A 19038-nucleotide genomic window follows, 5' to 3' on the forward strand; every position below is an offset into this window, starting at 1 on the left:
TGATCCCTAGATTCTTGCCCTTCTTACCACAACACACAGCCTCTTTCTGTTAAAACTCTGTAGTCAAACAAAATTTTCTGAGGTAGTAAATAATTTATATTAAGTACTACCAGATATTCACTTTTTAAATGAGCCCAGCAAAGAACTGATTTGTGAAAGTTTTTAAAAATAGGCACACCAGACAGTGCTCACCACAATTTTATAAGTGTCCCATAACTTCATCTGGGAGGAAGAACATTCTTTCTTGTTGACAGAAAGTAATTCATCATGGGTCTTGATTTTCTCATGTTCTTAATGCTATATAACCATTTAATCATTTTTAAAATTGCTATAATAATTCTGTCTCCTTTATTTCTCTTTCTAAAAATAGTAGTTTCCTTCATCTACTCATTTCAATGGCTTTTAAATACTGCTGTCTGCTCTCTATTTCAGGGATGACTTCTAGCTGCATCAGTTAGTTACACAGACACCACCCGGAGGACCCTGCTTGACTTACTCACTCAGATGCCTCCAGATCTGAGTAACTGGAGGGTTGAGCATTTTCAGGATCTGCATGTTAGCTCTGTGGTATAATGACTGATGTCAGCCCGAACTTTGCCAAACAACTCTCATCACTACCAGTTATGTACCATTCCAAACTATTGGGCTTGCTCTCTCTTTCTGGAGCACACCTTTCACATATTTGCAGTATGGATTCAACAATATGACAATCATTTTCTTTCCTTAAAGTGGCACTGCTGCAAGTGACAAAAATAACTTGTTACTGTTGTCACTGCCTGGTGGGGGAGGTAGAAAAGGAGAGATGAGAAGTTACGGTAACTAGTCTGGATGTGTTTAACCCTCTATCTTTATCCAAAACTATTCTATTCTCCTGGCCGACTCAAACTCCTGGTTATCTAAACTCCCTGGGACTTTGATGTTTTCTGGAGAAAAATAGCAAGGAAATGTTGACTTCTATGCTGAGCCTATGGTTTTTAACTTGCTTTAGGCTTGGGCCCTGGAATTCATTGGCAGCCACAGGCTTCTGTGAGCACTGTTTTCTTGATTAAAAAAAAAAAAGTGCTATGTTGCACAAAATAGGCCATGGCAAGCTTTCCATAAGCTGTAAGGACAGTCGAGGGACGCAAGGCTCAGCCAGGGAAGTAAATACACACTTAATAGAACGGTAACATGGATCAGGAAAAAGTTATTCTAAAGCATAGTGTCAAGAGAGAAAGAATACACTCGCCGTTTATTTAATGTTTTCCTTATGTTTCCTCAGAGCAGCACTTATTCCTTGACAAGCTTTTCCTGCCCACTGCATCTAGTTCTTTTCTGGGATGGCTCAAGAACTGCAGCTTCTCACTGTGTTTGTTTATTTATTTACACGCCCATTCCTGTCCTCATCCAAACTAACATATGTCTGCACAACACACAGTGAAAAAAGTAAATTCTTTCTTCGTGTTTATTTCCCTGAACTTATTCACCAAATTGCTTTTTTACATCCCCTTTTGCAATCTCATCCCATCCGGCTCAAGTATCCCGGATTAGAAAGGCCGTCTCTGGAGTCCTTTTCAAAGGGAGCCTCCCACAGCCTTTAAATCCCCCACGTTTTATGGTGCAGATATTCAGGATCTGAGGTATTAAGAAGGAAAGCAAAGCTGACTGAGACGGGCATAGAAAAGTAGAGTAGCTTCTTTTCTGGATAATCATTATTGGAATTGTCCTGTTGTCTGCAACTTTTCTGGTTCAAAGTAATAAACTCGGTCATTCTCAACTGGACATTATGCAACAGATAAAGGAAGGGAGTGTGTGTGTGATGTATGGAAAATACAGTTCCATCACAGAAACAGAAATCTTGCAAATGGGAATTTTTAAATAAGCCCCAAATCATAATCTTGATGGGTTGTTGTCTTCCTCATAATAAAGAACCTAAAGAAAACTATTCCTGCCTCCAAAATTCCAATACAGGAATGCAAAGTAATAAATGATATTTAATTAAGGAATTCATATGGGAAGACCCAGTCTCTCAGATTCTAATTTTTAGCACCTTGACAAGAGTGCCTATTTCATGTTCCCTTCCTTTGGCTTCCAGGCCATTTCCCCTCCTCAATCCTCACTTTTGGGATGTATAACAGCTACAGCATAGAAGTCGTCATAGACACAACAATTTGAAGCACTGCAAGCTTGAAAATGGAATGGCTAGATGCAATCACTTTTTCTCCTCTCATTTATCAACACAGAAATTAAGGCAATCTGGTAATAGGGGTTACAAATAGATAAAAGAGAGAGAAACACAAATCTTAATTGTTCCTGCAAGGCTTTAGCGATTTTCGAAACCGAAATTATTTGAGCATAAGAATTAGCAAGGTGTCTTTGAATCAGGGACTTTTAAAAAGCCACCTCTCAGAAGTCTGGGGCTGTGTAAAACTGTAATGCTGTAGAGTGCAGTCCTTGAGGCAGTCTGTGTAATACAACACATAGGACAGATTTATGTTAAAAATCACTTCGGGGGCTTGTGACTTTCAACTAAATACTTCTTCAGAAACTACTGGAAGCTCTTCGACTTGTGCTACTGGGGAAAAGAGGTGGGAAGCTACCACCGACTAATAAGAGCCAGGGTGTACGCTCTGAAGGGCCGGCCCTCGGCCTTCCCACCCCGGGGTGGACCAACGAACCTTATTTTTCGCTGCCAAGGGCCCCTGGACCCTCTCCTCTCCTCCCCAAGCCGGGAAAAATCTTTCCAAATCTCATTCCCAGTCCCCCAGGTGAGAAACCAAATTGCACAAGAGATCTCGAGAAGATTTGAGAGACGGAGAGTGAGAGAGAGAGAGAGAACGGCGCTGGGCGAGGGCAAGCAAACTGCGGAGGGAACGCCTGAGGGGAGGAGGAATCTTCCAGAGCCTCAGCAAAGACTCCGTTTGGGAGAAAGTCTCAGCACAGTTGGATTTCCAAAGGTGTGTGAGCGCACACACCTCTGAGTCCTACCCGCTCCGGGCAGGTAACGGGCGGCCGACCTGACCACCAGTGCCCACTGAGCTTCCCCAGGACCACCCGCCCGGCGCCCAGCTGCAGCTACTTCTACTGAAAGAAAGAAAGGAGAAAAGCAACAGAGGAGGGGCTCAAGAAAGCTGGGAAGGAGTCCGCAGCCAGAAACCCTGCAGCGATCTGCCAAGGGGGCGAGAAGCGAGTTGCCCTGGGGCAGTGGTTGCGCGCCGGCGCCGGGAGTGGAGGCGCGAGGGAGCCGGGACGCAGGCCCCCGGGAGCGGGGTGCGCCCAGCCTGAGGCGGTTGAGACCGGCCGGAGTCGGGGGCGGGGAGGGGGGCGTCCCGCGGCCGCTGGACCGTCCACCTCCACGGTCCCAGCCCGAGCGCGCCTGCCTCTCCCTGCGACCGCGACCGTTCTGAAGAAGGGCTCTTCTGGGCACGCTGTGCCTCCCCCCACTCCCTCCGGCTCCCGTTCTCCCGCCTTCTTTGCAGTGTCCAGAGATGCTCCGCCGCAGACCCGGGACCCCTTAGGCGCCTCTTCCCGTCCCTCTGCCAAATCGCGACGCCTGTACTTTTCCAGCTCCCTCTTTCCCTCTTGAAATTGAAAGTTATTGAGGTCGCTCAGGGTTGTTGCTCCAGCAGTTTCCTTCCCCGCCCCCGAGCTCCCCCCGCCCCCAGCAGCCATCCCCCTCCCCTCCCCCCTCCCTCGCCCCGTCCCTCCCTCCCTCCCTCCCACCCACCCTCTCGCCCTCCCTCCACCACTGGAGCGGCTCCTGCTCGCGAACAGCAGAAGCAGCTCGGGGTCTCTCCGCCGCCCCTTGGCCATGGCCGCGGTGCTGACGGCGCCCGCTCCCCTCCGCTCCCGGGGCCCCAGCCGCTGCCGCAGCAACCTCTAAGCCCAAGGGGCCGCCACCGTCGCCACCGCCCACCCGGATCCCGCCCGCGGCCGCCGCCGCCGCGCACCATGCTACCTGCGGCCGCCCTGGCGAGGCCGCTCGCTGCTTCTGGAACCCTCACTTGCGGCACTGACAGCCACCGTACAGGAGCCCCCGCAGCTCAGGGCTCGGACAGTTTGAAAGTACAGTAGTTGGTTTCCCTGACCACCCGACCCGCTTCGTTTGCCATCCCAGCTCGCCTATCGGATCTGAGTGGAGGAGTCCGCTGCTTGGATTCTCTCTTGCTCTCCATATACGCCTAACACCTACGTGTATTTCTAAAACATTCAATATTAATTAACAATCAAAAGAAAAAGGAGAAAAGGAAGGGAAATATTACTGGGTTACTATGCACTTGCGACTGATTTCTTGTTTTTTTATCATTTTGAACTTTTTGGAATACATCGGCAGCCAAAACGCCTCCCGGGGAAGGCGCCAGCGAAGAAGTAAGTGCAGGCTTTTTTACGCATTTGCTCCCTCCCGCCGCGTTCACCTGTCGGGTCGCTTTGCCTGTCCTGAGTCGGCTCCCAGAGGCAGCGGTCCTCCCACCCAGCACCCCACGCCTCGAGAGGAGGTAACCGTTTAGGCTCCTGTGTTGGCGTCTTTCACGCCTTCCTCTCCGCGCCCCTCTCTTCCCCCGCATCCTTCTGGGTGCCAGAGTCCGGTGGACCCGGCGCTAAGGTGGCTCCCGCACCCTCATAATTTCAGGTTCGCGGAAAAGTTCGGCCCTTCGTTAGACTAGCTCGAGGGATTTGTGCTTTCCCCCCGAGACGTGGACGGGTGTCTCGAGCCCCCAGGCATCACGGACTCCCGGCCGGCTGGATGCCCCTGACCACTGAGTTCCCGCCGGGGAAGGCGCGGCCGCGGCGCCCGCTCACCTTGCGTCGCCGCCTTGCTTGGGGAGACCTCGCAGGGTCCTCCCGCGGCGCTGGGGTCGCGAGGAACTCTCCCGCCCCTCGAGAAATGGCGAGCGAGCGCCTGCGCGGCCGCTATACCCCCAGCCACGCACGAGTGGAACCGAAGGGCGCGCGGGGCGCTCGGGGTTCGCGTGCCTGCGCGCTTAAGGAGACGCTCTGCGTCCCAGTACGAGGGATGTGAGGGCTGCCGAACCGGCCGCTGGGAGCTGGAGGTGCCAGGTTTCCAGTTACAATCTTGCCTGTCACGCGTGAGCGCTTTTACCGTCTCAGGCCCTTTAAAGTGGGTCCCCTGGGGCAAACACACACTGAGGGTGGGGTTCCCCTAAAGACTCAGGCTCGCCTCCTCGCTGCCCCTTTTCCCGATTCCAGTTACTTGGAAGGTTGGCTTGTGAAGACTTCCTAGGACAGTGCCCTAGCTGGTATGAAACGGGCACCGCCCCCCCACCAGGGCACCCTCAACCCGGGTTGGTCTGTTTCAAGGTGGCGTCTTCCATAGATGAGGAGACAGACCCGAGAAAGGCACCTCTCACTGCCCCTGCGTAGCCCAGCGCGCTGGCCGCTCTGCTCCGGCGTATGTGCAGGCGTGGGGAGTTCCTTCGCAGATAGAGCCGAGGGCGACCCTGGCTCCAACGTGGGGGGCGCTGGCGGGGACTGGGAGGGAGAAAACTTCCCGGGGCGCAGAGAGCGATGCTATTGCTTTGACCAACTCGGACCTCCGCCGCCCAGGAGCCAATGACGCTTGGCGGCGCCGGGTCCCGTGCGCAGAGCCACCTCGGATCGCTGGCCCGCGAAGCCCCTGGGGGCAAGCTCGGGTACAGCGCAAAGGACACAGCACAGTCTTGTGTGAGATGGAGATTTTAGTAATCGCTTCTCCGCCACTGTTTGTGCCCTGCTTCTGGACGTGAGGGACCGCTGAAAGCTCCCTTTGTGCCGCTTGCCTAGGGCAGACAAGGTTTGATTCACCTGAAAATTGCCTCTAAGAAACGCTGTACCAAAGCGCCAGGGGCTCCCGCCCGGCCTCAGCGCCTCTAGGATCGCGTAGCCGGGGGGCAGGAGGGCCTAATTTAAGCACGTCGGGGGCATCCGATTTATTATGTTTGGCCTCTGGATGGTTGTATTCTTCGAAACTCCTCCACTCACCCTTTCACTCGAGACTTGCGGCCGCCTCCCAAAAGAAGTGGCTTGGAGCTCGAGTCTTGCCCTCGTTGCTGACGGTCCCCAGGTCCCCTTCTCGCAGAGTCCGGCCAGGGGAACTGAATCGCAGGTCGGTGAGGAGAGAGAGGGATGCTGGGCACAAGCGCAGCCTCCTGCTTTCCATCCCTCTTCCAGCCAGTGCCCACCCGGCGCCCATGGCCCACACCCTCCTTCACCCCACTGAGGACCCCAGGGCCAGGAGCCACACAATCGCAGGGCAGGGACGGGGTCCTGAGTGTCAGAATGGTCTCCGATTGCAGTTTGGGGGCCCCTGTTTCTGATGGAAGACACCGGAAAGAAAGCTGGCTATCCATTCGTTCTCACTTCCCCCCAGCAAGGACAGCGTGCAGGAAGCTGCCCAGTGGTGCGGCCCCAAGTCTTCTGGGAGCAGAGGGGGGGATGGAGCACCCTTAGGCTCCGATTAGAGAGGATTTACAGAGTCCAAAGGCGAGCTGCTTTTTGATCTGCCTTAATCTTCTCAAGGCGAAGTCAAAGGCGCCCTCTTGTTGAGTAGTGGGGATGAGAAAGGGAGTGGGTGGAATTGTGTTGAAATTCCGATTGTTCTGTGGGTGTGGGGCCGGGAGAGAGCTCCCCTAGCAGGGGATGCTCCTTGCTCCTTCACACTTGAGTCTGCCTTTGCTCCTGGGGTTTGCTGATGCAATCCTGGGAGAGGGGCGACCCCTTGCGTTCTCCGAGGAGACAGAGGAGACTCTTGGCAGGTGCAGCATGGGGTTTGTTGTTGTTGTTTGTTTGTTCGTTTTTTCTAGAATGGGGAAGGAGTAGAGGGTAAGGTCCAGAAAATCAAGGTCAAACTGCAGGTGTACAAACTCGTTTCTTTGGAAATCTCTGAAAAAAACTTTTTCTCAAATAGGGACTGGGAAAAAGTTGTTTAAATGAAAAATAAGATAGTAGTCAAAGGTATTCTAGAAAGAAACGGTCTTTCCTATTTTTGCTTCAAGAGACAATTAAGGTATTTAACCTTTTGGCCTATAGTTAAATAGCTTCACTCTCCTAAACTTTTAAATCTTAACTAATGATAGAAATTTGGGGTGTAAGAACTATTTTTCAGAGTTTTTAAAGTGGGCTCTTGAATGTTTTGGTAGAAAAGTTTCTTGCAAAAACACATTCATTTGCAGTGTTAGATATTATCAATTCTAAGGAACCATGGCTTATCCGCAGATAAAGCAGATAAAGCTATCTATATCAGTAATCTCCTGTTTCCCTCAAGGAACTGCTATACCATTTATCTCTACTTTGTTGCAAACTAGTGATCCTGTTTCCTCTTATAGAAAAAATAACATTTTAAACAGGAATTTTGTACTTTAAAAAAATATCTGTTATGTTACGGATGAATAAATACTCAATAACTTTTTTACCTGCTTGGATTCATATACAGCTCCTAGAGTTGACTCAGTTGAATTTACTCAAGATAAAAATGAAATGCAATCCTTATTCAAAAATCCTGAGCAAGAAATGTTTTCAGAGGATGTTAAATAAAGAATCCTGAACGAGTTTTAAACTCACTTCCAGCTCAGCCTTTGCTGCTTGGTACAGTCAGCTTCTGAATTCTAGCTTATCTGCTAATAAAAGTAAAGGTTATATGTGCCGTAATAACCGCAGTACCTTTCAATTGCACCACACTTTCACTTGAGTTATTCACTTGGGTCCCTAAATAGCCACTTGAAGTTTGGAGGCCGGTATTAATATCCCCATTTTACAGGGAAAGAACCCAAAAAACAGAGGCTAAGTAACCTATACAAAGCCATACAGCTACTAAGTGGAACTTATCTCCTGCCGTTTATGCTATATGTTGGCCCATGTCAGAGAGAAGATGTCAGGCGTGTTAAATAATAAATCTGATGGTCTCAAAACCATCATTTATCCTATGTTTGTAGAATAAGCTGTTCTAATTGACTGGAAATTTTTGAACTGATGTTTATATGTATCATACATTAATGACCAATGTCAAAGAGTTAAATACCTGATAATGATCATGAAGCTTGCTAAATATAATATTATTTAGTTATTAAGAAGACATTGTAGGATCATATTATGCCAGAAGACTATTGTGAGAAACATCAGATGCCATTGTAGTACCCTTTTAATTTGATGCCGTCTATTAATTGGTTTTTAAATGCTTAGATTCCAGATAGATCCAACTTTTGAAAAGCCATTGTAGGCATAATAATTACCAAGCACTCACTGCACAATCTATAAAACTTTTAAAAATCTTTCATAAAGATGTTTGAAATAAAGGAGTAAGAACATAAGAGAAATCATTTTAATGGTGATAAAATGAAAACCGATTTATTGGAATACAGTGGCCATTGCTCATGATACCGTTTTGGATGTTAAGCCATTCTTTGAGATTCTGATACACTCTTTTTTTAAAAAAATTTATTTTGTTTATTTATTTTTGGTTGCATTGGGTCTTTGCTGCTGTGCGTGGGCTTTCTCTAGTGTGGCAAGCGTGGGCTACTCTTCGTTGTGGTGCGCGGGCTTCTCATCACAGCGGCTTCTCTTGTTGCGGAGCACGGGCTCTAGGCGCGCGGGCTCAGTAGTTGTGTCTTGAGGGCTCTAGAGCGCAGGTTCAGTAGTTGTGGTGCATGGGCTTAGTTGCTCCGTGGCATGTGGGATCTTCCCAGAGCAGGGATGGAACCTGTGATCCCTGCATTGGCAGGCGGACTCTCAACCACTGTGCCACCAGGGAAGCCCCTGATACACTCTTACACAGCTAACCTGGAAAATAATAGGTTAACTACAAGACAGAAAAATCTTTCATTCTATTATGCATTTTGTCATATTAATTTTGAATGGAAGTGTATAGTGTGGATATTGGCTACAACGCATTTTTTCACCTGTCTACTTTTGTCACCAGTCTACCTTGTTTTTGAGTGAAACACTGTTTAATAGATGAAGATATGAGTAAAATTTGCTAGAGAAAGTATATTCTGCAACATATTATGTGATATCTGTATGAATCCAAGCCCCAAATTCAAACTCTTAGGCATTGATGGCAACATCTAAATATAAACAAAAGACACTTATTTTTGTGAATTCTAATTTAATCATCATTACACTATCAAAATTGTTTCTTAAAATATCTCTTTGTTATACTATTTTAATTATTTATAACTTCAATAAAAGGATTTTATTAAAAACATTAAGAATGATAATTTTTGAATATTGTCTTTTTAGTCCCAAGTTATTCTATGTAAAGTAATTGAGAATATAATAATCATAAAATTGATTTAATGGCATTACTTCAATTTTTTTTTTTTTTTTTTTGTGGTACGCGGGCCTCTCACTGTTGTGGCCTCTCCCGTTGCGGAGCACAGGCTCCGGACTCGCAGGCTCAGCGGCCATGGCTCACGGGCCCAGCCACTCCGCGGCATGTGAGATCTTCCCGGACCGGGGCACGAACCCGTGTCCCCTGCATCGGCAGGCAGACTCTCAACCACTGTGCCACCAGGGAAGCCCTACTTCAATATTTTTAAGCATGAAATATGAACGGTATTTTAACTTGCAAGTAGATAAGTTTTGTTGAATCATTTCTCCGTTAAATATTTCCTGGAACTTAATATTCTACAAATTAGGTCCCCAGAAAGTGATGAATGGGAAATTACAGCATGTAGTTAAATTTGATTTTCAAGTTATTATGGGGAAACTCTTGCCACACTACTACAAAACAACTTTATTAGTCATCTGATCATTTTAGTCTATTTTAATCTGGACAGAGATCTCCAGATTGCTACTGAGTATCTCAAATATTTTCTAGTTAAATGGTTAATCTTTTTTAAAAAAATGCAATAGTTCTTTTGAATTTTATAAATTATTGATAGAATACTGTGTGTTGTCAGAAACCTTTGTAGAGTTAAGACCACATGATCTCTTTGCAATTATAAGAATGAACTATCAAAAAATAAAACTATTCCACATACAGCAATTTTCTAAATCGTCTTTCCCCCCTTTATCTCTATCCAAATGTTTCATTTTGGACGTTGTCCTAACCTCTCTTCCCACTTCCTCACTATTCACTCTCCCCAGCCCCCAAAACATCCTTTTCCAAGCAGTGAATTCTTGAAATGCCATCAGAGTGGGTATTATGTTTCATGAAATGTAAGAATCAACTTTGGTTACCATTAGGAAAACATCATTCAGTTTTGAGACCATGGTAAGGATCATGTAAGACAGTGTGTTGAAATTATATGTTTTACTTGGTTAAGACTATTTCTTCTCTGAACCGTGCATCATACACTGGCATTCATTTGAGAATGATCATTTGAAAAATTGTCGCATCATAAGTTATATAGATATTTTTTGCCTTGCTTTTGATTTTGAGGAAAAACGTGGGTTGCTTTCTTGATTGTGAATTTTTTCTTAAGGTTTAAAATTATTTGATTATCTTAAAATTTACCATTTGTTGGCCAACCTAGTAAGTTTGAAATGCTTTGCAGTTACACCTTAACAAAACATATAAAGTATAAAATACACATCTGTAAAAGACGCTGCCCATTTTTTCTATTTGTTTAATTCTGTCCATCAGATCTTTCCATTCAGGACTATTACTAGCATTACGACTAAAGTACTTAACCCAGCAATGATGAAAAGAATGGAATGTTCCATTCTCAAGGCTTGTTGGGGTGCTGAGGATGCCATTGAGTGCTAAGAAATCCAATTTTCTGCTCCAAAGATGTTTCAACAACATGCAGCTTTTAGGCAAAATACCTGAATTCTTTTTACATATAAAAAGTTTGAATACTTTCAAAAACTCATTAAAAACAACATGGCTGCAGGTGCCTCTTCTCTGATAATATTTCTGCCTTATTTATATTCTTGGCGAGGTAACTAGGTAACTGGGTAACCTAGGTAACTAGGTCTAGTTACCATCTGCTGTCACTAAAACTGTTCTGGAAGTTTTTAGGGAAAATTCAATGGTACTGAAGGAGATGATTGCCCAGTTAAATACATATTTAATGGCCTTTAACTGCTTTTATGCTTTATGCCTTATGCAAGTATCTAACCCAGTCTTCAAAATACTACCTTATTCGGTTTCCATCTGACCTTTAAGAATTTGATGGATAGCAGCAAACATCATAAATTCATGGTACAGACTGAGACCTAAGAAGTCATTGAAGGAGAATTCCCAGTGTATGTTGAGAAAAGTAGGCTAAGAAGTAGAAGACCTGGGTTCTACGTCTAGCACTGCTAGTAATATCTGAATAACCCAGACAAGTCCCTTTACCACACTAAGCTGCAGTTCCTCATCTGTGAAGTGAGGTGGTTGGTTAAAAGTTTAGATCTAAGCAATTCTTATAGGTTCTTCAACTTTTAATCTTTTGGTATAAGAACATGAACCAGGAGTAGCGAGTAGTAGAAAGTTGCTGATTTTATTTTTCATTAGAAGCAATAGAGTAGCACAGTTTATATGAAATAATCTAAGATTATTCTTCCCATCTATGGTGCATAATACCAAGAGAAGACTAACTAAGGCATGAGAATGTGGGCAAAGTCTAAGTTCTTCTAAACTTAGTTGTTTTATTCAACCAAGTTTAGTGGATGAAGATGAAGAATACAAACAGGGACTTCCCTGGTGGTCCAGTGGTGAAGAATCCACCTTCCAATGCAGGGGATGCCAGTTCAATCCCTGGTCGGGGAACTAAGATCCCACATGCCGCAGGGCAACTAAGCCCTCAGTCCGCAGCCAGAGAAGCCCGCGCGCCACAGTGAAGAGCCCGCGTGCAGCAATGAAAGACCCCATGTGCAGCAAATAAGACACGATGCAGCCATTAAATAAATAAATAAATAAATAAAGAGTCAGAGGAGGAAAGAGGTCATCTTAAAAAAAAGGAATACAAACAAATATAAGTATTCACTTATTATAAGTAAATCCATCATATAAAGATTAATAAGTAACTTATCAACATAGAGACTGAATTAATTATGATATTCCTCACCCATCACAATATCTAGTGCCTGAAAACCATAGCCATAGTGTCAATCCACATACTCCATTTTTGGCAAGGCCGTTTTGTCCTTGGGCTTAGAGTCACAGGGAGCTTGTTTGGAATCCCAGCTAGAGAGATGCATCATGACAGGATTTTAGAAGTGGGCCTGTAATGGAATGGAAGCGGCAATTACAAAGGCCCAGGTTTAAGCTTATAAGACCCTGTGCTATGACAGTGACTGACTGAGCACAAGAGGGCATATGAAGGGAAAAGAGGAAGAGAGCCATATTTGGCACTAAACTTTGGCTTATAAGGACTCATGTCTGGGTGAAAAACAATTATCTCTATCTTTTTGATTAGAGATGATCAAAAAGAACAGGAAAGTAAGACAAGCAGATTTGTTAGGAAACTTATTTTCCTTTTGTGCTGCCTTTGAGGGCCAGCAGGGCATTTAGTAACACTGAATCAAAGTTGCAGAGAGATTCCGGAGCTGAAAATAGCATTTTTGAGTTACTCCCATAGAAGGGATAGTTGAATACATGAGATAAAAATCTGGCAGTGTCTTGTTTATTGTTACTAAAATGTTTGCTGTGCTGACATTGAGACTCACTCTTACTGGTAGTATCAAAATAAGATTAATTACATTAAGGTACTTTGTCTATAGAATCGAATATATCATTTTCAACTGTGGTTTCTCATGCTTATAGCCCTTTTTGTGCTACGTAAGAAAATGGTCACTGGTATCAGGAGCGGTAATTTTACGTTGCCAAGTCTTCCACTTGAAGATCATACTTGGAAGTCTCATCACCTGTGGAACGATATTCCTTTCCCACAGGATCTTAGGAGACCTGAAAAACTTTATAGTAAGGAAAGATTAGTTTCCTTAAGGTGTAAAAATGATTTTTTATATCATTCCACTTGGATCTAGCATCTACTCATAGCATTCTACTTTCAAGCAGATTTCTCAACAAAGTGTGCTCTCTTAAAATAAGAAATTCTCGGGTTTCCCTGGTGGCACAGTGGTTGAGAGTCCTCCTGCCGATGCAGAGGACGTGGGTTCGTGCCCCGGTCCGGGGGGATCCCACATGCCGCAGAGCAACTGGGCCCGTGAGCCATGGCCGCTGAGCCTGCGCGTCCGGAGCCTGTGCTCCGCGGCGGGGGAGGCCACAGCAGTGAGAGGCCCACGTACCGCAAAAAAAAAAAAAAAAAGAAAGAAATTCTCAGGATGGAATGAAACTTGAAGGAATTCAGTCCATCTATATGATACGTGAACTACTTCTGCAACATCCCCACGAGTAATTGTCTAGCCTCGGTAACAACCAGGTTCCACGCCCTCGCTTGCTGCTTCTAGACAAGTTGGGTCTTCCGAATCAGGAAGCAGGTTATATTTTCTAGTGGTCTGTTCTCCTACTTCTCTTCTGAGCACTTGGCTGGGGCATGGGATTACATTTAGTTACCTTAAAACCTCTTTCTAAAATGAATACACAATAAGTCAATGCACTATATTCACTCCCAAAAATTGTCCTTAGAAAACTAGCTGGTAAGCATATTTATAATTATACCCCAATACAAAGCACATTCCTGAGAGTAAGTGGTAAAGCAGCCCCCATTTTATAACCACATAATACAAACCACCACCACACAATATAAAATAACAGAATTTGTGAAATGCTTATTTTAGAACACTGTTTTCTTAACATATGCTTGATAAGCTGGTAAGAAAAAGTGCCCCTAGTTTCTCATTGTTAGGTTAGGTACCCTCATACAATGGGACCTCACATATATGAACACACAGTCATCTCGACAAAAGCTGTCATATAAGAAGAGACAGTATCAGCCACATTGAGATGAAAAGAAAGAGGTACCATAGTTCTCAGAACCACTGTTATATTCACATACATTCTATCTTAATATGCATTTATATTTATATGTTAAAGTGAGTATTGTGATAATGATTCTTGTTTAAATAGCTGCCGTGTTTTGGTCACCTGTGAGTGCCAGACTCTGTCCTTGATGTTTTTGCATACATTATCTCAATTAGTCCTCCCACTTACCTTGTAAGGCAGGTGCCAGTAGTCCCATATCAGTCGCCTGAGGTCATTCAACAAAGATATGGTGGACCTGGGATCCCAGCCGAGGACTGACGCCAAAGCCCATATCCTTCCTTGATTTTTTCATGTCACTTCAACTATTGGGATTGGTACTTGAAGCAATCATGGGAGTGTTCTCTCAAACGCTACCCCACTTTTTCTTTCCTTTACTCTCTGCTCTTTATCTCTTCCTCCTCATTTAACAAACCACAAGTCTTCTTCAAACATTTGCTCTAGAGGTTGCTTCTGGTATTCTAATACTCCTTCCCACATCTCTTTCTTTTCTCTGTCCTTTTTCCTCTTTCCGTAAACCTGCCTTATTGATGGTTTTTAAACATAGAAAGCTGCTGATTTTATTTTTCATTAGAAGCAATAGAGTAGCACAGTTTATATGAAATAATCTAAGATTATTCTTCCCATCTATGGTGCATAATACCAAGAGAAGACTAACTAAGGCATGAGAATGTGGGCAAAGTCTATAATTTTGCAGTTAAATATCAAAATCCTTCTCTGTAATTTATAACCACAATAGATATTTCACTGGCTAGTTTTTGCTGTCCAGAAAAGTTATCTTTATGGTACTTCATAAAATCTCTTATTTATATTACTTTTACTATGAGCATTAACAGTAACCTCCACTCTGAATTCTTGCTTTATGGGCCTTGGTACAGTGATTTTTCAACCCTGATTTCCAGTTAGAATCACCTCGGGATCTTAAAAAAACAAAGCCAGACTCTATCTTAGACCAAATGAAGCAATCTCTGGGAATGGGGCCTGGAATTCTGCATTTTCAAAAGTAGTCCTGGTGATTCTAAGGTACAGCCAAGACTGAGAAGTACCATTGGACCCTTAATTCAAGGATAACTCTTACAGCTAAGCAACTGTTGAAAACAATGCCAGTTTCATGAGAGTTCGACAAAAAAAATAGGCTTGTGTGGAGTATGATAAGAGATGAGATATGTGTCGTTTGAACAGATAGTAGTTTAAAATATAAAGCAGTCTGATAGCCCCAGATTGTTTATCAGTTGAGTACTGTTTAACTTGTGGCACTGACTGGTGCAGACAAGACCATCTGATTGAGAATCGTCTCAGCCAGAGGGTCTAAGAAGACATAGCAGAGAGCACACAGTAGAACATGATGGTGAGTTTAACAGCTACTGCTGCTGTTCTCACAGATAAGACCCCTGCTGCTAGGAGAGGTGCGATCAGGAGGGAGGGTGCTTGCGCTGAACTATACCAGGGGTTAGGGAGGCAGTGAATAGAAGATGAGGTATCAGCCATACCCCCAATTTTTTTTCAAAGCTACATAATCATAAACAACTGTTTTCATGTCTTACCAGATGACTGTGCCCTAGAGTCCTCTTTGTTTTCAGGAAAAATGAAATGGTTAGAAAATGGCCTCTAATAAGAAATAAACATCCTTTTCTTTTATGGTTTCTACAATTACTGACCAACTTTATATTGACTACTGGTGATCAGTAAAACTACTATAAATAGCATAGTTGTAACTATATCTTAATGGGTTAAGTTTTGCAGTAGGTTGTTTATTCTTGAACTTACTGTTCTTACTTCTCTCCTAATGTGCTCTTCTTTAAGTGGCTATCTTCATTAAATCTTGTTTGTTATTCTTTTCTAGTCCATGAACGATGTTCAAACCTTGCCATAAACCAGGGAAAGCTCCATGTAAAAGTGAGGTGGAAGTCTGGGCTTCCTGTCAGACTTAATTCTGTTTGTTAAGGGGGCTCCTTGGGAGAATTTGGGTTCCAGTGAGTCACTAGGCCAAATCCCAATAACCACAATTGCCAAAAGTAATTAGACTGAGGAAAGCCAGGCTTCTGGAGAGGAGGGTCATCACAGCACACTTGAGCCATTGCTCCGTGGTCAGACCTAGTTAGTTGTCCCTAGGGATTGGGAGCAATCATGAGTTACAGAGAGCAGGAAACCCACCAGAAAACAATGCTTTTCCACCAATTTTTTTTTTCCTCAATAGGTTATTCATCCTAAGCATGCAAGAGATGGGAATGTGCCGCCAGTATACGTGCGCAGTGCAAATCACCGTCATCTTATAAACCACCTTGTCTGCCTGCATGAGGGCAAACGCACACATACAGAACTCCTGCTGTCATCACTGCAAGTTCTCCTCCTCCCTTCCTGAGTAGATAAAAAGAACCCAAGGAATGTAGTCTGAGTCTTTGTATGAGAGGTGTCTGATTAGGATGGGAAGGGAAGGGGGAAAGGATCTTTGTAAACATCCTAAGGTCAATTTAGATATAATATTCCTGACGTAACATTTGGAAATCAGAAAATAGTATATTGCACAGGACAGGAGCTCTAAAACCTCCAGATCTAGGAAAAGGCCAAGAGCAAGCTTAGGATTTCTTTTACTGAAGACAATACCATTTTGAAATATGGTGCTGTAAGCAGCTAAATGGAAATTATTAAGAACTAAGCGGTGCTTTGATTTTAAGCTTTCACTATGCTAGAAATTAGAAGATTGTTAAGCCTTTCTATAGGAAAATACTCAAGTAGCACAAATATATCTATGCTTAATAACCTCAGTGAAAGTTCACCTTTGAAACTATTGACACTGCCTCAAATAACCTGCAAGGTTACTCTGTCACTTCCTGTATTGGATCTTTAATTGAACAAAGTCACAGAGTTCCCACTGTCCTTAATGTGGTAAGTTTCACATTCTCTTATGATTCAGAATGATGTCAGTATATTTTAGTACTCCTATGACCTTAGACCTTAGACTCCTGTGACCTTAGACTCTCTTTGTTTAAACATGTGGATGGGTGATATTGCTTATTTTAAATCCACAGAAAGGCTCGCAGTCAGATTCTTATTCTGGCCAGCCTTCTGTGGCAACTGGCAATCTCCAGGTAACACTGGGCAAATAAACCCTGACCTCGTGCCCTGTGTACATCAAAGAGTTATAATGATCTGCTATCAATATGATATTACCAGTTCAGTGGAATCATATATTTGATTTCATTTGGTCTTAAATTTGACCACGAGCTGATTTAAGAATTGAAGAATCTTAACTTTTGGAAATTTAGCAGCAAAACGGTGACCTTGCATTTACTTGTATCACTCACTACCTTCTGATGGCATGTAGTTTCTGCCATGCAATACAGAAGATGTAGACAAGTGCTGCTTGGCCACAAACTAAATGAGCACCTACTGAGCTGCTGAAGATTTGTTTCGTACAGAATTCAGTCTTGTTTTCCAATTTATGAGCAATTTGTTGTTCTAAGTTTAACAGGACCCTCATTACTGTTTGGTAACAAGAAATAAAGCCCGAAGGCGGTATCCTTAGCGGCCTCAATTCACAGACTCATTTCATGCCACCCTCAAGATGTTAACTCTTAGCCCTCTCCACAAAGACTAGTACAATTTAAAAGGGGAAGTCTCTCCTATAGCATATTTCTAAGACACCCATCCAACATTCCAGTTCTGTCCAGAGCTTGATGTAAATCTAAGCTTTTAACATAGATCAGTGGGATTCCCTTGGAAGCCAATTAGACTTGCAAGATCATGTCAATGCCTCCTTGGCCCTAGTACAATCAATAGCATGTACCATTCTACCTAGCACTGAGCCTCCAGGGCCCAGCCCTGATTCATGTGTGTTTTCAGACTTGTGAGCATTATGTGCCCATACCTCAACGTTTAATTTCTAATAGAATAAGGGAGGTTTCCAGCAAGTGTAGGTCCAGACCATTTCAGGCTACTTCTACCATTTTCAGTACCCATGTGGACACCTCATTGACGTTCTAGGAATTCATCATGAACTGTTTGCCTCTGAACTTAATATCTTGCCCATACCATAAATGGAGAGCTTACAAACCCAGAAATCTTTGTGTAATAATTTTTTAACCAAACTACTTAATTCACCGACTTTGGGGCAGAAGTACCATCGTTCATCAGATAAGAACACATTTCAAATGAAAATTGCCAAGATTTTCCAATGCAGGATATTTTCTCTACCCTTCCTAGCCCAAACTTACTTTCTCATCCATTCCTCAAATTCTAAACCACTACTAAGATGAGTCGAACAGCCTTAATTTTAGGCTCTTCCAAAGAAAAAACAAACACACAGACAGCCGAGTTAATTTATGAAACACTGCTGCATTTATCTTGGCATTTATCTTGGCAGATTTCACTTCTCTCCTGTCTAACTCTTGCATGCTGACTCTCGCGCTCAGCAATTCATGGAAGGGACAAGTCATTTCTATATATTAAGCACCTTGGGCTTCCCTGGTAGCGCAGTGGTTGACAGTCCGCCTGCCGATGCATGGGACACGGGTTCGTGCCCCGGTCTGGGAAGATCCCACGTGCCGTGGAGCGGCTGGGCCTGTGAGCCATGGCCGCTGAGCCTGCACGTCCGGAGCCTGTGCTCCATAACGGGAGAGGCCACAACAGTGAGAGGCCCGCATACCGCAAAAAAAATAAAATAAATAAAATACAATTAAGCACCTTGAGGGCCACTGCACAGAATGATTTTGGTGTTCCTTCACACTTCCTATACAAGTTTCTTTCCTCATATACAATTTATTTGCTGGGTCTCTGAAACTGAATCCATCCCTTTACTTTAAACCTGAAGCAAATGGAGAGCCATTTTTATAAGAGCAATAAATGAAGGTGGCTGTTCAGATACTTTACTTGAATTTGTCTACACACTGAAGTACCTTTTTGTTAATACAAACCCTTCATATTCTAGCAAGCAGCTTCCTGAAAATCTAGGGCTGCTTAAAATTATATGACCAGGAACCAGGAATCCCCCCTTCCCCCGACACCAGCCCCTGTTCCTGGGAGTATGCCAGCAGTTTTGCAGGATTCATTCTGACAACTGTTCTGGTGTAAATATTTAGAGAAATCCTTTCCATTAGAGATGAAACAAAGTGTAAGTAACTGTTCCCAAAAGATATATCTTATTAATGTTTGCAACAACAGGCCTTATGCTATCTGATGCACAGATTCCAATATTG

At 43.9% G+C, this 19038-nt stretch overlaps 1 protein-coding gene across 2 annotated transcripts in view; it reads left to right on the forward strand.

Moving 5' to 3' along the window:
- Nucleotides 1–3741: 3741 nt before the first annotated feature.
- RSPO3 (R-spondin 3) overlaps nucleotides 3742–19038 on the forward strand; it is a 77415-nt gene continuing 62118 nt past the window's right edge. The window contains exon 1 of one of the 2 annotated variants that reach the window (XM_060283558.1): nucleotides 3742–4347. In XM_060283558.1, the coding sequence (XP_060139541.1) occupies nucleotides 4251–4347 (97 nt within the window). In that variant the 5' untranslated portion in view covers nucleotides 3742–4250. Of the gene's footprint in view, nucleotides 4348–6633; nucleotides 6732–19038 lie in introns of those variants that run through there. The other variant, XM_060283559.1, reaches the window with a different exon arrangement.

This window comes from Globicephala melas, chromosome 14 (genome assembly GCF_963455315.2).
Source record: "Globicephala melas chromosome 14, mGloMel1.2, whole genome shotgun sequence".
NCBI lineage: Eukaryota > Metazoa > Chordata > Mammalia > Artiodactyla > Delphinidae > Globicephala > Globicephala melas.